Source organism: Haemorhous mexicanus, chromosome 2, assembly GCF_027477595.1.
Source record: "Haemorhous mexicanus isolate bHaeMex1 chromosome 2, bHaeMex1.pri, whole genome shotgun sequence".
Lineage (NCBI taxonomy): Eukaryota > Metazoa > Chordata > Aves > Passeriformes > Fringillidae > Haemorhous > Haemorhous mexicanus.
Genome location: NC_082342.1, coordinates 82,243,089 through 82,267,956, shown reverse-complemented (window position 1 = coordinate 82,267,956; position 24,868 = coordinate 82,243,089). Strand labels below are relative to the sequence as shown.

The 24,868-nt window shown below is 40.0% G+C and overlaps 1 protein-coding gene across 14 annotated transcripts in view; it reads right to left on the bottom strand.

The window, feature by feature from the left end:
* Nucleotides 1-24,868, bottom strand: part of MBNL2 (muscleblind like splicing regulator 2) — a 106,021-nt gene that overhangs the window by 19,039 nt on the left and 62,114 nt on the right. For 8 of the 14 annotated variants that reach the window (XM_059839243.1, XM_059839256.1, XM_059839246.1 and 5 more), the window contains 6 exons: nucleotides 14,644-14,808; nucleotides 11,428-11,628; nucleotides 10,009-10,272; nucleotides 4,374-4,427; nucleotides 3,531-3,684; nucleotides 293-328 (listed from right to left, as the gene is read on the bottom strand). In XM_059839243.1, the coding sequence (XP_059695226.1) occupies nucleotides 293-328; nucleotides 3,531-3,684; nucleotides 4,374-4,427; nucleotides 10,009-10,272; nucleotides 11,428-11,628; nucleotides 14,644-14,808 (874 nt within the window). Of the gene's footprint in view, nucleotides 1-292; nucleotides 329-3,530; nucleotides 3,685-4,373; nucleotides 4,428-10,008; nucleotides 10,273-11,427; nucleotides 11,629-14,643; nucleotides 14,809-16,899; nucleotides 16,941-24,868 lie in introns of all 14 variants that reach the window. The other 6 variants (XM_059839249.1, XM_059839247.1, XM_059839252.1 and 3 more) reach the window with 4 other exon arrangements.

Genomic DNA, 24,868 nt, shown 5'->3' with positions numbered 1-24,868 from the left:
TTATAGTACTAGACAATATAAAATATAAAGAGAAATAAAACTTTGAAAACTGAAAAGCAGACTGGAATTCATGGTATTATGTTTTCGCAGTGTAGTTGTTATAGCAGGTGATATCATGTCTAAATTGCAGCTTTCATTCTACAAATCTAAACACTCTGCAAAGTCAACCAGAAGGACAAGCGAACCTTTAATTCTAGTCAGTGGCTAAATCTCGCCTAGAATTTTTGAAACAAGTGAATATACATCATATACAGTATAAAAAAAGAGATCAATAAAGAAATTTGGAACCTACCAATACTGGTAGCGGGTGTCATGCACAAAACTGACCCTGCGTGTCATGCAATGATAGGTGAAAAAAGTGGATAAAGGGAAGAAACAGGTTAGCTGTTTAGAGTTAACATTCAAAGTGAGATTCAAGCATAACCACAGAGAAGTAAGTTAGTTAAATGAAACTGTAAGGTCATTCACAGTTTTGCTTAAACACAAAGAGGTGATTGTGTTCTTACTAAACTCCTGCATATACTGTGTGGGTTTTGGCATGTCTCTGTACATATTCAAGATACTTCATAAACTTTTTTTACTTATTAATGTTATCCTTTCACTTAGTGCTTTTGCAGCAACAGGTTTTTGTTTATAAAAACATCTGTGGTTAGAGACCACAGTATTTGGGACTTTTAGAACTCATTGCATAATTCAGACAGCTCAATGTTGCACAATCAACATTCACCAATTTTTTGACATGTGGCAGGAAAAGAAACTGGAATTAAGACAATATTCGACTGCAGGGGCTTTGCTACATTTGTTTGATGTTAACCTACCCATTCTTAACACAAAGAAAATATTACTTTGACAAGTCCCAAGCAAAACACCTCAAAGTGAGTAACATTCCAGCAGAAGGCTCCCGGCGCACCTCAGAGATGCTGTGGGATGACTGCTCACCTGCCATGCAGTTTACCTGTGGTGCCTAGCCCACCTTTAACCTTTCTGGAAAGGCCAAATGAAAGAAAGAGATTAGCCTATTTCCAGTACAGAGCATACAGCAAGCTGGTGAAGGCAAGCAGGTAAGGAGACTAGTGCAAGGTACGTGCATATTTGACACAGGGTCGAATATGCCTCCTGTATTCCTGCTGAATTACTACTGCAGCCCCGTGTCACAGGACTTCTGTGACTATGAATGACCTTACCCAAGAACAGTCCCCAGAGAATACACAAAGTTCCTCCTCTAGAGGCTATAGAAACACTAACAAACAGCAATGGGAGGAGAGAAAAGGTCTGCTGTTCTTAAGATCGTTCACCAAACAATAAGGAGAAGGTGACAAAGCAATCAAACTGATGTAAAACAAACAAAGTGCAGAACTTCGGAGGTAAGCCATGCTAAGTCAAGCCCCACACTTTTTATTAGGGGAGCCAGTGGTTAATAAAGCAGAAAAGTTATATAAAACAATTAAGTTTTATATATATTCCAGCAGCAAAACTTGTCTTAAAATTTAACACACACGCACGCACACACAAGGAACACATTTGAAAATTATACCAGTTTGGAAAATATCACATCATCATTTAAAATCCAACAGATAATGTCATGCATTGCTCCTCAGACGTGGGTAGCATGACAGTCCTTACACCCACCAAATCCAACCTTCCCAGGAAAGGTGGGAATATCATATGTATCATATTTAATGGAAAGCTCATGACACCCATTCTTACAGAGGGTGTTCCCTTTCCTGAACTCCTCCCATACCCCACTCCTCTCTTTAATATCCCTCCTTGGAGCTGATGGTGTTTGAAAAGAGCAGGAGGGTCATCACTTTAAGAACGCTTTTCTACTCTGGGGCTTGGGCTCCATCTGGTATTTTATACCTGTTTCTTCTTTCTTTTCATGCACTTGTGTTGGGACTTGACAGCAACCTGGACCTTAAGGTTTGATTCCAAGATCTACCCTTCCTACAACCAGAAATTGGTCAGCTAAAACTAGAATTACAACAATTAGCTGGAAAGAGGGATGGACAATAAAAAGTACAAAAAGTGAGCTACTTAAGGAAGCATGAACATTCCAAAAGTCTGGCAAATATCCAAATGCTTTCTCACTGAAAAATGTTTAAAATACTGTATTTTCCATAGTTAATTTGAAGTCCTTGTCAATTGCAAATAAGAGCAATAAGCCCTGAAGGGGAGTGCTTAGGAAGGAAAAATACCTATCATGCTACAAATTCTCATAGTTTCAATGTAAAATAAAATTGTGGAAATTTCTGTATGTTCTCCAAGCACAGGGCAGTCTTCCACTCATGTCCAAATAGGCGGTCTCACCATTTATTTATTTTTTTTCAAACACTCCCATAAATGTCAGTGTGTTTTCTGCCACACATATTCTGGTGCACCAATGTGCTAAAAATAAGGCTATGCTTTTACTTACTATTACAAATACGGGGGCAGGCTCCAAGGTTGTTACTGAGGCCTTATAGAAAAATTCCATGAAGTCAAAGCCATCTGTGTTTGTTTTTTATCTTTAAAAACATATGGGAATGCTGATAGATTGGGAAATCATCATGTGTTGCCTTTCATTCCTTGTTTAACCGACATTATTTCTATAAACTAAAATAACGTTGCTGAAATGTCAAGCACATTTGCAAACACGTAGTTTTAAACTATTCTGAAGTTCACACTCGAGAACGCCCTGACACTAAAATACGTAATTTGTTAATTACGAATGAAATAGCAGAATTCCTTAGGAGGGAAATTCTCCTTTGGGAAGTTGGAGTGGGGGTGACTGACACAATTTAGAGGGTTGTGTTGTTACTGCTTACACAAGCACCCAGCACATCTCTTCTCTTGCCCTGCTACCAGCCAGGGTGCAGGTCAAACCATCTCTGAACGCTCTGATTTTCACAGAGCTCCGAGCACTGAAATGTAAATTACATTCACTCATCTTCAGATCATCTCTATCAAGAATTATAACCCCAGCTATGAACCACAAATGCCAGGAAAAGTTCTGGTGGTGCTCCAAAACCACGAAAATGCATCTGATGCCTGAAAACCCTAAAGTGCAGCTGTGGGGAGTGATGTTTTTTGCCAGTGCTTCCACACAGGAATTGACTGGAAGTTTATGGCTGGTGTTCCCCTTCTCAGGGTGCTCGTGTGGGGCTGGGGAAATCCCCACAGCTGCAAGACAGCAGCTGAGGGAGCAGGAGTATGCTGTGGCATCTCTGAAGCACGATGCTTTTCCCAGCATTTTTATTAGTGGAAACAGATACGAGTCAAAATCCAGCCAATTTACAGTAGGCAAAAAGGGACAAACTCTGGAGAATGATGAGCAAGGCTATGAATGAGCAGAAAAGCAGCTTAACGGCATGTTGAAATTTCTGCTTGAATTCTTGTCCTTTGCAAGAGGAATTAAAATAATGTCCAATCATCTGTGCAGGCTTCACCTTGAGTGGGGAAGGGAGCATAATAAAACCTTCTGTTAAGTGCAACTGCCTGACACAGAGGCTACCTCAGGGACACTAAACTGTTTCAATGTGGATACAACATACCTGTCGGGATAAACGCTGCGTGTTGCTGCAACTGAGCATTGGCAAGAGCCTGTTGATAGTGCAAGACACTGGGATTGAAAACGGCACTGGCACCATTGCTTTTTTCAAGTGCTTGTCTCTTTGGTAAAGGGTGAAGAACACCAGGAGGAAAGGCCTGTAAATAAGAAAGTTAGTTAAAACGGCTCCATTTTTAAGACCTTGTCCGTAACATATACATAAATACAAAAACTTAGTATTTTTTAAAGCGGCTAAGGATGCCTCGCCATGCATATTAACTCAAAGCACAGCAATGTAAAATGAGTGAAACTTTGTTATTGGTAGCAAAAGCATGGTACTATTCACCTAGAACTGCAGCAGCACAACTACTGAAAAGAAACGTTTGCTTTAAAGCAACGAAAATGGCATTGCCTTTAAGTAGGTTTTCAAATATTACAGGGAGAAAAAACCACTTGTGTTTCATTGCCAAGTATTTTCTTTTATTTTTAAATTTAAATATCGTTTCCTATTATTATACAGATTAATGGATTGTGTTATGCCTTTTCAATTACAAAAGCAGTTTTATCTCAATTCGACTTTTCATGAGAGATTTAAAAAAGATGAAACTGTGTTAGGAACCAAACTAAATCGTCTGCGGTCTATTATGTATGAGAATGAGATGGATAAATAGAGCTTCCGGTAAATTAATGAGTATGTGAAATCATTTCCGGTTGATGTTTGAAAAGTAAAGCGATACAAATTTCATTAGTTGCTTCTCTGAAGGAAAAAAAAAAAATTAAATTATAATAAAACAAAATAAAATTAAAAAAAGCTACATGCAAAGCAAAAGGTGAAAGGTCAAAGTACCAGGTCTACAGTTGCTTCGAGAGGTCGCTTCATTGCTTTGGCAGTCGACTGAGTCTTTTAATAACAGGCAGCGAGCACATGATGGCAGTGGGCCAATGGGAGTCAAGCGAATTAACATACAGGTAAACAGCAAGCAGAGGTGCGTCATGGGAACGGCATTGCATTTGTGGATAGGTGAGAAGGAAAAAAATATTCTGAATGCAATATACAACATACAAAACACTAGGCATGCACAACAACAAAAATGTCTTCTAAAGAAATGAATATTACATTTTGAATTAGTACCGAAGCAAAAATGCATCTACTATACCTTAGTTAAAAGCATATAAGAGAGTAAAATATAGATGTTTGAAATTCAGGAAAGTTGAGTAAAACAGCAGCTTGCAGACACTATTAAGCATCATATAAACACTTCACAGAGATGCAGAAAGTTTTAAGGATACACCTATTGGAATTCCTGATAAGTCAGTTCGGTCACATTTTGAAGTGGGAAAATTTTGATTTTGGAGGTTACATTTCCAAATACAAAACAGTAGCGAAAGTTGGAGTGCATTACAAATGCTATTAATATCAGTGCTTACAAGGTGATTGTCTTTTAATTTAGAGAAGTGAATCATTCAATGGTCAAAATGAGAGAGGTTCTCATTCACCAATACAAAACACAGTACATAGGATAAACAGTTACACTAACTTATCATTAATTCCTTTTCTTTTCTCCTACAGCTGGGTCATTTTTGTAGTTTTTTTTTAATCTTGTAACTTACCACATTACATTGAGAGGGAAAAAGGTCCTTCAGAATTGAAAACACACTTTCTAAATTTTGCTACAAGCTTCAGTACTAGCTTCAGGAGCAGGGAGTAAAACTGGGCTCCCAGTTCATAAGCTAACATTAACATATGAGTTATGACACTAGTCCAGCATTATTAATGTTTCAAAAGGAAGTATTTAGGCATAGTACATAGGCATATACATTTATGTATTCTTTCACAGTAAATTCAAAATTATGGCTGATATGACAGCATTCTGTAAAAAAATTCCTCAAATAAAATATTACTTTCAAGTTTTATAGTGTAAATAATTCTTGAAAACCCTAGAAAGGAAAGAAAAATTTACTTAGAAATTGAAATTTTTACTTTTGTTTCTTAAGCACAGGCTGATATCTAGCTCTTCTTACAATATGCAGATTATGTCTACCTTGAAATCAGTAAGTGGAAATAAGGAACAAAAGCTGAGGTGGAGGAAGAGGACAAGGCACAAAAATGCCTGCAAACACCTTGTGGTCATAAGCTTATCAGGTGCCAACAGGGTATTCTGCAGGACAGTCCTCAAAATTTGACTTATTCTTTGTACCTGTCTCTGTAGCATGAGTCTTCTCAACACCCTCCTCACCTCTTTAGCACTTTTCTGGATTACATACCCTGATCTACAGGATCTGCTCATCTCTCCAGGCCCAAGACCCAGACACAACAAGAAACACCTAGTCTGAAGTGGGGATGTGCACAGACTTCTGTGTGAGCAGGACACTGGGCAGGTACCACTGCAGAGGACATCACTGCACTGCCTGGGGCACAGCCTCAGAGCTGCTCTGCCTCCACCACAGAGGGAAATCCACACAGAGGTGGCGCAGTGCAACTGAATTCAGCACTATGCAATGAAGAAGTGCACAAGTTCAAACCAACTTCACCAAGAGTAAAGTGTTTCAGTTAATAACCTTTATTATCCAAATACAGATCTTATCTAATCTCACTTGTTAACTTATTACCTCTCTGTTTATTATTGCCTTTCTCCAATTTTTCTCCATGTTCTTCTCAACATCACCTCCTTACTTTGAAGCTTTCTTCTGGCTTTCCCCTCATATTCCCCAGCAGATTCTGTCTTAGTCTTCCCAACCCGAAGGCTTGATCTGTTCTAAACATACTCATCAACCTAGCTTCCATGTAGTCTCCCATTCTTTTCAGGCTTTCAAACTGCTCATTTTGTTCTCCTACATAAATATTTTCATTTATTTCATCCTGATAGTAAAACCTCCTTTGCCTCTTTCTGTTCCATCAGATTAACTCCTTCTCAACACTTGATCTACATAGCTAACATCCAGCTAATCAATAGCTACAGGATGGAGAGGAAGAGGATACAAAAAGGAAATAAAGATAATATTAAAAATGATCAAACATCCAAGGCATAGCATTTGCCTGCCATACAGCACATTGGCATGCTATAATGTCTCCTGGAATACAAACAAGATCCACACAGCAGTGGCCTCCATGAATGTGTTAGGAGCTCCTGACTAAACTCAAATGAAAGAAGGAAAGCCCACAAGAGGTGGGAGCAGGGACAGATGGCTCAGGAGGAACAGGGACCCAGCCTGAACATGCAAGGATATGTTAGGAGAGTCAAAGATCACCTGGAGTTGAATCTGGCAAGGGATGTGAAAGACAACCAGAAGGGTTTCTGAGCAAAAAAAGGAAGACTAGAGAAAATGTGTTTCCACTGCTCAGTTGGGCAGGCACCTGGTGACACAGGACATGGAGAAGGCTGAGGTTTGGAAAATCCTTTCCATCTCAGTCTTTACTGGCAACACTGGCTTTCAGGCCAGTGGGAGACCAGTGGGAAAGCCTGAACCGAAAAAGATTTTCCCTTGCGGGGAGGATGATCAGGTTAGGGAACATTTAAACAAGCTGTATGTACACAAACCCATAGGAACTAACTAACAGAATGCACCCTGGGTGCTGAGGGAGGTGGCCAATGTCACTGCAAGGTTACTCTTACTTATCTTGGAAAGATCCCTGTGAGGGAAATTCCCAAAGACTGCAAGAAAGTAAATAACACTCCTGTCTTCAAGAAGGGCAGGAAGGGAGGTCTGAGGACTGGCAGGTTGGTCAGCCTCACCTCAGTCCCTGGGAAAGCAATTGAGCAAATCCTCCTGAAAACCATCTGCAAACACATGAAAGCCAAGACAATGATGGGAAATAATCAGCATAAATTTATGACAGGGAAATTGTGCTTAACCAGCCTGACATCCTTCTATAATGAGACTGGCAGGGTGGTGAAGGGAGAGCAAGGGATGTTGTTTCTCTTGATTTCAGAAAGGATTTCAACACCATTTCATCCTCACAGACACATTTATTTATCATGGGCTAAATGGGAAACAGGGAGGTGGACTGACAATTGTCTCACATGCCCGGCTCAAAGGGATGTGACCAGCAACACAGAGCCCAGCTGAAGGCCAGTCACCAGTGGTTGATACAAAACCATAGATATGCTACTGCTCAGAGGTCCTAGGAAGTCTGGAGAAATGGGCACAGGGGAACTTCACAAAGTCCAACAAAGACAAATATCAAGACCTGTACCTGGGGAGGAACATCACGAGGCAGAAAAGACCCTCAAGATCCTGGTGAACACCAAGCCAGCAATATGTCCTCAAAAGCAAAGGTAGCTGATGGAATGCTGGGCTACATTGGGAAGAGTGTCACCAACAGGTGGAGGGAGGTGATTCTTCCCCTCTACGCAGCCCTGGTGAGGCTGCATATGGAACCCTCTGTCCAGGTCTGGGCACCCCAGTACAAGAAAGACACAGATGTACTAGAAAACACTCCCAAAAGGACCTGAGAGATGATCAAGGGACTGGATTCAGCCCGGAGAAGATACAGGGGAATCTCATCAGTGTATACAAATACCCTGATTTCAGTGTAAAGATGGAGTCAGTGGTGCCCACGGACAGGAGAAGAGGCAATGGAAACAAATTTAAATAAAAGAAATTCCATTAAAATGTAAGATTCAAAAAAAAAAAAACAAACAACCAAAAAACCTTTCTTTTTACTGGAAGTATTGAGCAGGTTTTCAAGTTATGGAGTTTCCATCCCTAGAGACATTAGTAAACCAAACAGGCACATCCTGAGCAATCTCCTCTGGTTCCCCTGCTTAAGCAGGGGAAACGGGCTGGAATATTTTGTACATATTTCTCTGCAAATATTACCCTGAATTACAGGTCCCTGTTGCCTTCTCCTGTGACATTAGACTGATAACATTTCAATTCTGTGTTTCCAAAGACGTTTCATCTTGCTTTGAGGCTAATGCAACTCTAATTAAGCCTTATTTTAAACCCCAGGTTATATATCTGCAGCCATTACCGAAGTGCAAAAAAAATTAATCCCCTCATCTCTTTCCTTTCTTATTTAGTATAGTGCCTAGAAATATTACATTCTCTAAATGAACAATAAATACTGCACAACAGAAGCTAATCAGAATAAAAATCCAATCTTCTCTGCTTTAATTTCCAGATGGTATTCAATTTCTGCAAGCACAGGAAACTTTAACTAAAAATCACACAATTTGACACAAAGGCTGTGATGCTATTAGAGAAAGAATATTGAAACTTAAGAAATATTATTCTGCATGATGGTTTACTTTCTTGCATAACCTACCCTTTGTTCCTCAAAAAAGTCTGGTCTTTTCTAATTTCTTAAATACAATAGCTTGGGGTAGTTATGTACTGTACTGTATTGTGTTTTTTGTAGGCCTTTAAAGCAGAGAATAACTGTATTGTCTATAACTATTGTATGCACTGCCCACAAGTCCACAAACCACATCTGCTTAATTATTCGTCCACTGCCAGCAATGAGGACAATGATTCTTTGATTTGCTGCCAGCAGTTTTGTCTCTCAAGTCAGATCCTGGATGTTCAATTTATTTAACTTGATTAATACCACTGCAAACTCATCAACTTCCCTGGTAGCAACTGCAAGAGGAATCCAATCCTGGTGAAGGGGTGGGCTGTCTTGTTTGAACAATTTCAAGTAAGAGGTTAAAATATCTGAAAATAAAAGCCATCACTCTCTTTTCTTCTGACTGTAGCCACAATGTTTCTTTCCTAATGATTCCCATTACAGTTTACTACTTTAAAACCTCATTATTCAAGTAACTAGCCCATAATAGCAGGAGAGGCAAGAAATCTCTAGGCGTGAAATGTGTCTAACCAAAGTTCAAAAATACACAGGCAACACTTTTTAGTCATTGGGGACAGTTGTAGAGCTACAGAGGGCAGTCCTTTCTCATCCTCAGGCAGGCACTAATGGTAAATCAGATGACTGTCCTGGTTTTTCTCCACTGCCAGTACAGTGAGACCAAGGTGGCTGGCTGGTTTTCTCGTTTCTAAGGCAGACTGTGCTGGTCTCAGTACAGGTTTCTGTTCTACTACTGATCTCTGAAGCAAACACTCTCTCTTTGCTTTTCTTCCAAATTTCCACATGTATATCTGCCATCAAAGAGCTAAAACAGCATATGTGTCCCTGTTTTCCTGGGAACACTGAGGTTTATCAGTTTTGTTCCTGTTTGGAAATGTGAGGGGCAAATTTACATATAATTAAGGCAGAGAACAGAAGTGGTATAGAGTGTCATTTGCTTCACTGTCTTGAATAGAAATACAGCATTAAAACAAGGGCATAAAAAAAAGAAAGTGCTTCCTCCCATCAAGCAATAGTAATAATTTCATAAATTCTTATCTTTCACCAAAATAAAAAAAAAGAAAAATTAAAAAAAAAAAAAGAGGCAAAAGAGAAAAGAAAGTATAAGCAAACAGCATTAAATAGAAGCAAAATAGGCATCAAAAAAAAGGCAGCCATACATGCCAGCACTTACCATCACAGTCGCAGCTGCCGCAGCTGCCTGGGCTGCCACTGCAGCCTGGTTGGCTTGGTGTTGCGCCGCTTTGATTTTGGCCTGCAAATGTGCAGGAGGGTGAAAATACTTGCATTTCTCCCTCATGCAACGACCTTTTATGTAATCCATACACACGGTTACGGTGTTGTCATTTGTGTCAATCATTGTGCTGTCTGCCGGATGCGCAAAGCGGCAATCAGTCTCTCCACGCGCACAGTTCCCCCGCTGGAACTCCCTGCACACCTACGCGCAAAACAACACACGTTGCAGGGGCACAGCTCGCTGCAGCGTGAAGGGGCAGGGAGTGTCCCACGCCCCCAAAGGACAGACCTGCCCCCTTCCCCTGTTAGTTCAAGTTTTACAGCAACTTTAATTTAATAAACCCATCTTTTGGTGGGTGAGGGGAGTGCACCTATTTTATCCTTATGTTCTTGGCTCCTCAGGTAGCTCTCTGGTACTGCGGGTAAATAAAAGAAGCATTCCCAAATGCCTTTCCTTTTTCCTGTTTAAAAAGCAGCTGGGAAGGATACTTACTTACGTAACTGCTCCTGCAAAACTAGCTGGGAATCACAAAATATTTTGTCTCTTTCTGACTACACTTTGTATTCTTGCAGGTGGGCTGGTAGGGAAGGAGTTCCTCTTGCTGAAACCCAGGGAAAATACACATCAGATGCACTGCATTTTTTATGGAGTCTACAAACAAAACTGAGAGCCTACTTAAAAATAATTTTTGAAAATGGGCAGAATGAACACACTGATTTTCCTGAGAAATGTGCTCTAGACACTGGTGCTGAGGCTTTTGGGAAAGGACATTGATTTCTCCAAGAGCCACTTGGCCTCCTTGTGTACTCGGACCACGGATTCCACTGAGTCCAGCCATGCAGTGATCCAGCAACTGCTGGGAGGCTCCGCACATAGCTGGGGATTGTCCCTTCAGACTGCTGCAGGGTTGGTAATATTCCACATCTCCATTGGCAGCTCAGGGCTGAAGGGCTACACCATTCCCCATATCAATCCATAAAGCTATAAAACTCCCTTATTATCAGTGCAGAAAAACCAAGAAAATTATTACTGAAATAAAAAATGTGCTTGTTAGATATTTCATTAAGGGGTACCTTTACAGGCACATATACCTGAGGTTTTTTGAGATGATGAACTTTATGAAAAATAAAAACTCATGTTGATGTCTGTGTACGACATATAGGCAAAAACACTACCTTAAAAATAACAGTGTTTAATTACCACTGGCTGCAAGTGCAGAAACCCTGCCTGGTTACAATTTTTTTATCTGTAGCAACTAAATTTAAGCTTCGCTTCTAAAACAACAGTTATCCCCTCCAGATCTCTCACACAGCCCAACAGAGAATGTGTTTCTAGTCACAGTGGTGTCTACAGTACCTCCAGTTTATCAGTCCTGAGGAGTTTCTGGGTAGCAGTTGAACTGGGGACTGAAACCGGTGGACTTCCAGGAACAATGACAGGCGGCGTGGGTAGGATCTCAGTCGGGACTAAGCCAACTCCTGGTGTTACTGGCGTTAGGTAAGGAGCAAAGCTAATAGCCGTGTTCGTTCCTATTGTGGGACCCACCGGAAATGTGGGCTGAAAAAGGAAAACACACACCAAGGTGAAATAAAAACTCCTTAATCAATAGCTTACTAGTTGTTCTTTGCTTGCTGTTTTTCTGGCACTGATTCATTTTCTTGCTGAAAAAACTTTAAACAGCTGGCTAAATACACAGCATCCCCTCTTCTTTTAATCACGTAACACATTCCAGCAGTACATGAAGAACCACCTTTGTAACTCTATTATTGGAAAAGAGTCTGCAGATGTAAAGGAAGTCCTACTTTGAACCTGAATCTATGTGAAGGTCCAGCTTACATTGCAGGCTTATTTACACACCTAAATGTAGAAATAACACAGACTTTATTGCTTTTTCTCAAAACCTGTTTTCCTTGGAAAAACAGGCTGTTTTTCAAAGTATTCAGATTTCATAGCTGAAGCGTTATTAACTATATTAAAGCCATATTTCTAATAAGAGTACATATAATGAGCTCTTTGGCATGTAACTTCCAGTATGTTTGCATACTGTATTTTGCCACCTCCTGCAATTATATGTTACTGTGTCTCATACACTGAAAAAACTCAACTTCACAAATGTTTGTGTGCTCAGCTGTCACCAGTGGCAAGCAGAATAAATATTATAATCTCAGCTGGACACAATATTTAGAAAGGGATTATTCAAGCTTATATTAGTTCATCATATGAAAAACTTTGATTGGAGGGAATGATACGGGTCTAAAAATCTTGTTTTGTTTCTTCCTACAGTGAGCCAGTGAAGTCATGACCAGAAGAAAGAGCATTTGTGTGATGCTACAACAGCCGTGATGAGGCAGAATAGTGGGTTTGTTAACACCAGCTCCACAGGGGGTGGAGGCAGAACATCACCACGGTCAGCTCATGCTCAGACCTGCAGAGTGCTTTAGTTCTGCAGAGCTGAGGACCCCAGAGAGTGAAGCTATAATTATATATGTGGAAAAACAGGACACATCTCCGATCAGCTTTGTCAGAAATTAGGTTCCCAAATAAACCAGCAGCTAGAAACGCAGCAGCACAACAACAAGACTTCAAAACACTTTAACAAAGGAGAAGTGTCTTTCTTGTTAAAGTGGCCGGCATGACATAAATTACCTACAAAATACGCAAGAGAAAACGCAGCAGCTAGGAGGCAGTTTTTTTCTTTGTTGTTTGTGTTTAGTTTTCTTGGGATTTTTTTGTCTTTGGAACCAATTACTAAATTATAAATGGATGTGACTTAGCACCAATAAGTATACAGATTAACCAGGATAAGCAACTATACAGAAATGGCATCTAACTGCCCTTAAGAGTTAAAAATCTATGATGCGGAGTTCTAATCAGTGATCAAATCTGCTTGATATCAAGCAACCCAGTTTATATGTCAAACATGAGCTAAATTCTGAAGAGCATAATAATGAATGTTTATATGAAACAATGGTTTGATTATGTCGAAAACAATATGTGTTATGTGAAATACAAATAACAGCTTTGTGTCAGATATAATTTTAAGAAAAAATCCACTCGTCAAATGACTTCTATGAAATTTTATTTCATTTTTTATCCATTTGGTCAAGGCTGAGTCATCTTAATCTGGCAATTTGTGTGAGACAGACCTGGCATTTTTATCCCAGCAATCAGTACAGAAGACATTGTGTCAATGAAATTGTAAAGTTCAAATGATGAAATGGATGAGAAGAAAAAAGTTTAATTTTGCCACTTCAATTTTTCTCATAATATGAAGTGGTGGAATCTATTACCTCATGAAATTTTTTCTGGTGAAAACTCAAGCAGTAAATCCCCAGAAAGTATCAAGACACATTAGGAGGCCATCATCACCAGATACAATTTGATGAACATGTACCAGAAATGCAGGAAGTCCTGACGCTCAATGCCCAATCCCACCTGACAGTAGATGTTTTGAGTATAAAAAGGCATTACTGAAAAAGGCATCTGGGGTGAGCTTCCTGTGACCAGATGCTGATGTCTTCTTCTGAGATACCTACACTTGATTTCTGTGGTAGCCCATGGAAAGACAAAGGCACTTTGAAAACAAAATCATCTAATCCAAATGCTCATGTCTGGAACGAGCCAAGCAAATAGTAATTAGGAGTGCCTATGTCTTTTGATAAACTATAAATGGACCTTGGAAACTCACTGCAGAAGTTGATGCCAACACTCCAGATGCCTCAAGTTAGAGAAAAATATCCCACTCTAGTGGGATGCCCTACACTAGGAATTTAGATTGAAAAAACATCATTAGCAGCCATGTGTGAAAAGTTTAATTCAGATTACTTGCCAAACCATGCTTTGGAAGTGTGCTACAGTGAGGAGCCCAACTGCAAGGACTGCCCAGAGCAACTGATCAGTTAAGTGCATATCCAGAGATGCTGCTGATGCCTGCCAGACTCTAGTTGTATTTCACCTCCTGGATATGAAGTGTCTCAGGCACGGTATGAATCACCTTGAGACAAAACAATGAGTTTGTTAAATGCATGCATCACCAATTCTCTGTCTTATCCTCAGACACTTCAGACTGCAACAGAGTAAGAAAATGCTAATCATTAACCTTTGTTCCTGGTACTGAGATTAAATATTTATATTATTTAAATTTAAAGCCATTAAATATAAATAATATAAATATTATTTATATTTAAAGCCATTCAGACCCATATACTCCTGAGAAACTTTGTGTTCCTACTCAAATGACTTACTAGCAAGTTATTGGTATTCTACAAATTTTCACCTCCAGAAGGATTATAGGTAAAAATCTTGCAAACATGACATGAAATGCATTAAGGGGACAAAAAAAAGAGGAAAAAAAAGCAAATTATTATGGCATTAAAGAAAAATAAATAGAGTCTACAGCAACTCCATTACATCTTGAAAAGCAAATATAAATGAGCATATCTCCAGCATCTTGACTATTCCTTAAGTAAACAGACAGGGACTATTTTTATTGATACTATTTAGAGAACTTTTGCAGGTCAATAGAGTCTTCAACTTTACTTACCATTAAGCCCACCAGAGAAATATACTTACCACTGGCTGTAGTGGTGTCCCTGGAAACATGAACTGCATTTGCTGGGCGAGCATTGCTGCTGCAGTTTTTTGCTGGATTAAGTTGTTCCTGCCATTGATTTCCAGTTGAGTTTTTAAATGTGTCGGTGGATGAAGGTACTTGCAGTTCTCCCTTGTACAACGACCCTGGAAAAAGAAGTCACAGTAATCAGTCAGCTGCTTTCGATGACAGTTCAATGCCTTCGGGCAAAATGTTACATCATAAACTAAGCAAGAACTAATGAAACACAGGATGTTTCCTGGGAACTATGTAGAGGGCTGAAAGGAGCTGATGGCCTTGAGCTCTGCCTCAGCCCACTACCTCTGATTGATCATTAAGGCTATAAGCCACAGAAAAAAAGAGAGAAAGGCAGTGAATCAGCATTTTCATTGTGAAGTACAGATCACTGTCATACAATTAATAATCTCGGAACTGTCCAGATTGCCTGAACTGCCTCTCATGACATCCTGGCTAGCGTACCTGCTGTTATCGTAACATAAAAGTTCTTTATTAAATGACATCACATGATGAATAACAAATTGAAACCTTCTTTAGGAGAAATGCAGCTTTTAAATACATCATATTAAAAATAATTGTGTGATCACGGCAGGGAGGATCTAAAGTTGCCACTCTCTGCTTGTGTTCTCTCACACATTCACCCTTATTCCAGTTCACTGCCTTCCAGCCTCCTGTTTTTATTACATCAGCACAACTTTGAACTATTTCCATTCAAGTATAAAAGAAGTAAAGGTGGTACTTTTACAGCCTAAATTTAGAAGCAGTGCATGGTCCTAAATCTGAAGGTACACAGCAAAAGGACAGCTCCAATCAACATGGAAGGAGGAGTTTTTGGACAGTTACAAGACAATAAGAGACTAAAAATATAGGTGGGCTGTCATCTTGAGGTGGCTTGGGTTAGAGGAGATGGATGTACAAGCTGACCACAAACATAGGTAGAGCAGCGTAGGACGCACTGATCTATTTTCCCCCAGAAAGGGAAATTGTAGGGTGCACCAGGAGGTCGTGCAGCTGCAGGGCAGGACCTGCTGAGATCAGAGGCTCCTGGATGACATGGCTCACAAACAATCACAGAGTTTTAAGAGCTGTGACTAGAGGGCCTAAAGCATTAGTCAAACTGCATTGGATACACTCAACTTGTATAGGTTGTTTCCAAATTGAGATGTTTTTTAAACTTCCCATTCACTTGTATAGGTTGTTTCCAAATTGAGATGTTTTTTAAACTTCCCATTAGGGCTTTACTATTTGTAGACAAGAAGGAATATCCTTCTATAGTCAAGAAAGCATCCAGATCCCTATGCAAGAATATCACACAGTACAGATGTACACTGTGTACGCACACACACGCTGCTACAAAACATTCAATGGGCTTCAAAAGTCCCAAAACTAGTGTTACTGTTATACTTTTGACTTAGACACCAAAAGAGAGTGGATTCTGCCTCTAATTTTCTACAAGGATGTCATAACTAACTGTTAAGGGGTGAGTTAAACATGTTCAGGAAGCTTCTCCTGTGTCAAGGCTGATGGGAATGCAAACAGCTATTTCCACACTACTAAACTATTGAGAACAGTCCTTTTCTGAACTGCCCCTGGTTGCTGCTGGGAGTATGCTAAATAGCAGAAGCCAGAAAATGCAAGAAAGCTAAAAATTTAAGAACAAGCAACGTTCTCAACACTCAGGAACAATGATCTCAGTGCTGTTTTAACCTCCTAGTACAGTTGCAACCACTTTCAGGATATTAGGCCTTCCTTCTGTTGAGAGAATCACTAATTCTGCCTGATTTAATGAATTACACAAAAGGAACATTACTTTGTCAGCTGGCATGAGCACAACCAGAAATAGCTGTGATTGGATGGACACAAAAGAAAGCTGGCTCTTTCATTTGGGGGAATGTGGCCTTTACCATCATAATGCTAAACTGGAGCAGACTCAGCACAGACAATGACCATAAGCTTTTTTTTTGGCTCATGAGGCCAACTGATTTAGACATTTTTAACTGATATCTATTTTACCTGAGTCTATTTTGTATATCAATGGCTTCTAGAGCAAATCTAAAAATTAAAAACAAAGCCGTATCAAACTACTGAACCTGATGGAAATATCGACCTATGGAATAAAAAAATTTTCTTAAACAAGGACTAAGAGCAACTCTAATGCACAGTGGCTTCTGAAATACCTTAAACCTGAAGAGTGCCTTCAGCCAGACTTCCAGTCTTACCTCTGAAAGCACACAGCTACTGTATACCATCACTTCAAGCTCTGCAAAGCAACCCACAGCGCACAAAAGATTAGTTATTTCTGAAAACTTTCCAAATAATCCAACCATACAGAAATGTACTGTCCTCTCTGAAGTTATTCATGTCTGTGCATCGTTTAAGAGTTTTTTGAGCTCCTGGTTAGCAATGAACGTAAGTACTATAAAAGAGCTGTGTGGTCCCACCACGCTGCTATAGAAAGCCCTCTAAACAGATCAAGCCTTGTTGAAATTAAATGACCCAAAATAAACTGCAGTGGAATGAGCACTGAAAATAGTGAGTAAATTAATCCGCCCTCACTACCAAAATTAAATAAATTCTGAGACCGGCTTTTTTACTTTTTGAACCTACAATGGTAGCAGGAAAACATCTAGAGGAATTTCTCATTCCTTTTTTCCCACATGCTCCATTTCCCAGCTACTAATTGCTGCACAAACAAAAATTCAGACCTGTAATATCATTTCAGTCAAATGAAATTATATTGACCCTGAAATTTTTTGTTTATTTAAAAGTCAAATACGAAGTCCAACTCACATGACAGCACATATTAACCAAAAACCAGAACAGGTAACTGTACACAACATGCAGGGGTATTCAATGTATTGGCTGGGTCATCATCAATGAGTCCACTCTGTAAAAAACTACTGTGCTAGAAGGCCACATCATCACAAATGCAGAGACAAAAAGAAGTACTTTAACTTTCGGGTGCATCAATATCAAGCTTCTGGAGCAAGGCTTGCCTCATCTCAAAACCACAGCAGTTTAGGAGCCGTTCCACAGACATTCAGTCCCTCTGGCACAGGACAGCACAAACTCAGCAGGATTAGGCAGGAGGCAGGGAAAAATAATTGCTTCTTACAACTTTTAACCTGTTCCCAGATATGAGTCAGAGTCCTGAAACCAAGGGCACAGACAGGTTGGTTTGAAACTGGGTCCCTAGAAACTCCTGTCACCCATGAATCGAAGGTTATCAACAAGCACATCATACATGGTTGTGCACTTCCCATGGGAGTTCATGCAAAAAAATCACTTTCAATGAGCTGTCTCCTTATCTGCAATGGATAGGAACAACGAACAGACATCAGATTACATTCCCACCAGTCTGTCTGTTATTCCCCTCATCCTGGAAGGATGATACCTAACTCTGACCTTTTATTTCTTTGTCTTTGCCCTCTACGGCTGTCCAGCCTACTGCCCAGCACCCCATTTCAGGCAGGTAATGGAAAGTTTTAACAGAGTAACTACTTTTCTACTACTAATTATCCAGACTAGAACACGCTGCGGCTTGTGTCAGGCTGCCTCACAGGTTTCATTCTAGTAAAGCAGTGAGAGAGGGAAAGGGTGCATCAAGGAGCTGGAACTCAAAGGACTTCAGTGCCCAACACAAGGGTACAGCAAATACAGGCTCCACCTCTACAGGGGCAATGGTCTGGGGAGCTGCTGCCTGACCGGCCTAATTTCAAAAACACATCCCTTAACAATCCATGTCACACCATTGGCTTTTTTTTTTTTTTTTTAATCAATAGATTTTCCCATTAAGAACAATAGGTAGTTTGTCCAAGATCAATGCCACAAGACAGCCCAAAGACTAGAGTATATTAAAAAGCTAGATATGCGCTTAGAATTTTACATTTAAAATAAGCAAAATGAGGTGAAGGTAGAAGTAACACCCCATAACTTTGCACGTTAACACATGCAAAGGATCCACATAAGGATCCATTTCCTGTCTTTTAATATTTCATAAATTCACAACTTCTTTCAGTATTTTACTCTTGCTCTAATAGTAACAATAACAATAATTAATTCAAGCTTGGGAATTATTTATGTATAATAATGAGTTAGCTTTTACTTATTAAAATTATCTTTCATCAAAGTAAGATGCTTGAAGAGAAAAAAAAGGCAAAACAATGTTTCTTCTATCTCTTAAGGCAAGAATCAATTAAAGCTTTTATAATTATTTTTCTCAGGTATGGAATTTCAGGCAATTTATTGATGCTATTAGTGGGAAATACAGAGCATGACTCCCCCTACTCACAGCACACCATTAAAAAACAGATTGCCCAAAGAGAAGCAGAAAGCAGGAGGCCAGCTGCCTTGCAGGCGTCTGTCCCTTGTTCCAAACCTCGCTCTCCAGGGTGCTTCCAGCTCCCCCATCTCAACTCTCTGTAACTCCCAGCTTCCTACTGTACCCCACCTCCCTCCTTCCTTGTCCCCCAGAGCAGCCTCCCACCTCTCCCAGCTACAGCCCAGGAAACAACTCACAGGATAATTATAACAGGCTGGAGCTGTGCGTGTCCCGAGGAGCCAGCCAAGATGCGCACGCTGCTGGCAGACCACGCTCGGGAGCGGCTTAGTGCCCCCTCCTGCCTTTTCCTTAATTGGGTAAAACTTTGCATCTGCTTCTACCCAGACACTGATTTTTGCATAACCATTAAGAACTTTGAGATATGTCTTTGAGATGTCTGCTCCTAGCAGCTTTGCTTGAAATTGGCTACATTGTTCAGAGAGAATGACGCTGGCAAAAATATGGACAGTGCATTTATGCAAAACCTGTTTCCTTATGAAAACAAGCTAAACCTAAAACACAGATGAAACTGTATGAACTCTCAAGATTGAATTGCAGTCTAATGAGAGAAGAAGAAAAATATATGACTTCCAAGACATAAATGGTTTTAGAGGGCATCTGAGCAACTCGTTCCATAAGGGAAAAGAAGATTTTCTGGTTTCCAGATAGGCACTATGAGATCTAAACATTTGCTGGAGTTAGAAAAGACATTCACAAATTGTTAAAAAGTAATAATCACCTAATGCCACAAGTATTCCTCCCACTCGAAAAAAACTTTTGCAATTTTCTGCATGCCTTGCACACGCCTGTAAAGATCAGAACACGTTTTAAAACAGTAATGCCTTTGCAGCTGTGGGCATGCTGCTTAGCTAAACATTGCCTACTGAAACTATTACACACTCTCAAAACGCCAGCAGAGTGGGAGCTAGCACAGGCCACTGTCTGGGGTGGTGGTAGCACATGGCAAGAATAGCCACAAAGACAGCAGTGTCAGCAGCTGGGGTGGTACCTAAGGCATAAACACTTCTTTGGAAGAGTTTCTGTCAATAGCAAAAACTGTTTTTTCTCCTTTGTGCTTCCTCCTCAGCAGCCTCTCAGCAAATTCTGTCTGGGAACATGTGTGGCCTCACCCAATCAATTAAAAAATTTCAGTATTATATAAACCAGGAACTTTTCAATTGTGATAATCCTGTGCTCTATGAGCCTAAAAATAGACCCAGTCAATACAAGGGCAGGTATTTTGAGATACTTAAGCTTCTGCTCCTATGCATAGACAGCCACACTAACTCTACCAGACCAAAACTTCCAGGTCAGAAGTTATTTTTCAAACGCAGAAATATCAAAAAAGAAAAAAACCCAAAACAATAAAGAAAACACTGTGTATTCATACAGAGAGAGAGATGATTCCTCTTGTTCTACAGGATTTGAATGCATGCATTTCCCTACATATTTTAGTATATGAGAGTTCAACCACCAACAGCACTTTCAACAGCCATTGAAAACCCAGAGACTCCAGTCTGGACTGAACTAAAAAGCATTTCCATCTAACACCACAATCCATGAATCAGTTTCCCTATGCAGGTCAATCTGCTTCCTAACTTCACTCAGGAAGTAAAAAGCCAGACACCACAGCTCCATTAAACTATTCCCTTTGCACTTGCTGTGAATATGCACCACCTCACACAATCGGTAGGACTACACATGCTCACAGAGTTATGCATATGTCCGAGGACTTAGGGGATTTAGTTAAGCCTTAAGAATGACTAGTCAGAGATTTTAAAAAATGTAATGTAGCATTTTATTTCTTCCTTAAGGCATACCAAAAAAAAAAATTGTTTTTTCATTTTGCATAATTTCACATCTACAGTACATTGCCTTGCAAACATGTATGCTTATGAAAACACTTTTTTTTTTAGCCGAAGCAGAATTTTACATAATTTCATAGAAATAAATGGAGATCAGAATAATATATCTTGAAAATGGGACACACTTGAACTATTTGAAATATTGAAAAATAATTCAAAAGGACCAAACTGTACTACTAATAGAAATATTAAGGTTTTGATGGTGAGTTCAAATACCTCAGACTTTACAATTTGACATATATCTTATAAACACAAAGACCTAAAGGAAAACTTGCATTTCAAAACAACACAAGCATCTCTTATATTACACTTGAAATGGTTCAGCTCTTGGATCTGTCTTCCTAGAAAAAAAAAAAAACTAGACAAAAGCTACCAACAAAAACAACTTAAAAACAACTTTAAAACACTGCTGAGAACTTAGTTCTGTATTTATAAAGCCACCTTGCAAGTCCACCCACCAAAGTAGTGAGTGTGCATACATATTTATACACACCTACACACTTCCGTTTCAAGAAAAAGTAGAAGGCAAATTCACTTTCCTACTTTAAGGTAGAAAAGAAAGAAGGAAAAAAATTCTCAGGTGACTTCAGTCTGATTCAGTTTCCAACAAGCTAAGAAAACCCATTAGCTACTCTTTTAATGACTTCAATTTTTTGTAAGCTGGTAAAATAAAAATGATCATTTTATTCATAAAAGTAGAGAACAAGAACTGCCTGTAACTGACAGAAAAAATAGAAAAATATTGAGCAAAAATGGAAGCCTTACAAAAAGATGGAATGTCTAAATGATGTAAGAGTCTTACCACTAAAGACTTAATAGGAGATATTTATTTAAATGGAAAAAGACAAAATGTTCTACTGAAGAGCACATTTGCAATGCACAAAGAGCTCTGAGTCTCTCAAGATGCTCTTTCAAACAAATGTTGAGCATAGCTATAGAGAATGGTTTAATAATTTGCCTTGCAATATCAAGGGAAGTGTACTCAATATTAAATTGCTCATAAGACAAAGAAGTCAGGCAGATATAGCAGACTAAAAAAAAAATCCACTTACAAAATTCTAAGTTGTTTGACAAACATCCTCAAGATTATTCTAACAAATATGAAGAACACTCAGACAAAGAGACAAGAGTTTAATATCAATTTATTTTATTTCTGTGTTTACTGCCTTGAAAATAATTTGAGAATAATAGGGCAATAGAGATTATTTCTTTCCAAATTATCTAGCTCTTTTTGTTTTTCTTTTCCCATTCCTCCCCCTTCACTGGCACTCAAAATCAACCAGTTTTTTTTATCTTAGCATCAAGTTTGGCTATCAGCATGGATCAGCAGTACATCACAATCAACTGTGGACAATCCTTGAAATAAATCTTCACTCTAATTCACACAGACAACTTCCAGGGAATCAGAGGCAGCAAACAGGGAGTTTAAGGGAAAAACCCAACAGAATGAACATAAAGAAAGTGGAGGGAGGCATAACCTTATTTAGATAAAATTCCTCAGATGTCTGATTTCTATTACATGGGTAGTGAGAGTCTTCACATGGCACAAAGCTGCCTTGTGCAGGTCTCCAACTCAGCTCCGCTGTGGAAGGAGTGGATGCAGCCTGCCATGGGACTGAAGATAGGTTTCAAAAGCAAAGCAATGATTTAAGCCCTCCAACTCTGTTCAGCCAGAGAAGTCAACATATTCACTGATTTCTGCTTTTTAGAAAAAAATGTCTAAAACCTTTATAGAGTCTCAGAACAGAGCATTACACATAGTTAACTGATAGCTGGGCAGCTTTCACACATCTGCTCCTCTCAAGGATTGAGTGTTTTTGTGGAAGACAGAGGAGAGATGCGTAAATTGCGGGCTGGACCACACAGTAAGTCAAGGTGACACAGAATTTTGCTGGTAAACAACACCGTTAAATTTAACTTGACTGAACAGTAAAAGAAGATAAGAGCTTGATAAGAGGTAATTTTTCTTCAAATTTTCTCAGTATCTCAAGAGCAGACATAAGTAGCCATTTCAGAATTAATAGCAGCAAAGAGAGGTGAGTTGTTTGGCTGCAGGGCAGATGGGAAGAGAAAAGACATCCCTGGTGTTGCAGAGCAGAACACTGAACAAGAAGGTGAGTACAGCACAGCACCACTTCCTGACATACCCCTTTCCCCACCTCCTTTGCAGTTCCCATAAAAACCTTCAAGCAGACATGTGCTGACTTTAATGCAAGCTTGCTCATATGGACCAAGATTAAATTCTCTTGCTTTGGAAACACCACTTTGCAGGGATAAGGTAGGCAAGGATAACTGCAGAACTGACAGTCAAGCCCTGAGACACCCTATTTCTCTCTCAGTGCCCGTAAAGAAAAGGCACTATGGCTCAGCACACAGACTTCACCTTCCAATGTCCACCGCACATACACTCCACCACAACCAGGTTAGAAAAGAAATAGTGAGTGATGGGGAGAGGTCTTTGCTGATGGGAACCCATAAGCCCATAGGATGAACAGTCCAGCCAGAACGAGGCAATGGGCTGGTGCACTGGCAATGGTTCCCTCAGCAACACACCAGGAATCTTAACGCACCTCAGGAAAAGCCATAAAACCAGTTATGTGGCATCAAAAAGGAGCAAAAGATATGCCTTGGCATTGAGGAGCCTGGTTGACTGGATGAGAAAGAAAATGGGAGTAGAGTGTTATAAAAGTGACTGCACTGGCTTCCTACAGCAATTCACCTGGCCAAGGGAGTCTTGAGAAGGTGTTTAATTTGAGAGTTGCAGTGAATGAAATGGGACTTGGAAAAGGCCCGTTATTTGGAATAGTGTCACCAGTATGATGTACCAAGTCCCCATACTAAGGGATCCACTGCTGTACTACAGGGAAGGGCAGACTTAATGTACACCAGAAGCAAGTGACTGCCTTGGACACCAGCATGCCACCGCCCCCAGCTCTCAAGCAGGATGCCCAGGATCCCTGAACTGCTACCAGGTGACCTGGTATGCCACTGGCGAGGCCCTGTGCTGCTCCTTGGGAATATGTTTTCACTCCAGCCAGGCCACCCTTCACCCCTCTATTTGCTGGGGCTCCCAGTCCGGCTGGGGCTCCCTGGGACTCTTTCCTGTTTCACAGCCAATCATTTTGTAAACAAATGGAAAAAGCAAGGGCCAAGTTAAATACACAGATGGCCAAGGACACCTTACATAACTGCAGAGGTGAAAAGTACAGAGTCTTGTCCCTCTGCAGAGGAGGAGTGTTTACCCACTCCCAGTGGCAGTGCTGGCACCGCAGCTGCGTTACTAATAAATCATCGGCCTTGCTCCTAGGACCAGCCAGCAAGGGCTGGAGTCTGACACCAGCCCTCAACTGATTGGAAAGTTCCTGTGAACAAACAGAAATTAAAGAAACAAACACCTAAAAATGAATATCTATGCATTTTCAAGGAAGAATCACACATAAAATCCTCCTTAATTTTTATAACTGCTGAGAAGCAGCAAACAAATTATTGACATTAAAAGACACCGTATCTCTGTGGGGCTGCCTACAGAGAGAATCAAGTATACCTGACCTGAAAAGCCAAGGGGAAATAGGGTACCTTTCCTCACCTTTTCTATACCCAGTTCATGCTCCTCCTCTTCTGGGAATTGGTTTCTTAACATCAGCAAAACATTTTAGTTTTCGTCTTTTCTCGCAGTCTGACACACCTTGAATTTCCCTCCTCAGGGAATGGGGAAAACAGCACTACTAGCAAGAGGGGCAGTGAGACCCCTGCTCTGAAGCAGCAAGACATAAGAGTTAGCAGTGAGAAATACCCAGAGAATCAACAAACTAAATCAGCTTAAAAAAAAAAAAAGGGAGAAAGAACAATGGTAAAAAAGTCCATAAACTCAAGCAAGAGGAAAGAATGAAGCCCTGGCATTCCAGTAAGCTAAACCTCCCCTCCACCCCCTTTTCTTTTTGCTGCAAGGCTATCTAACCCCTTCCACCAGGTATTAGGAAGCCTCCAGAAGATCTATCAAAA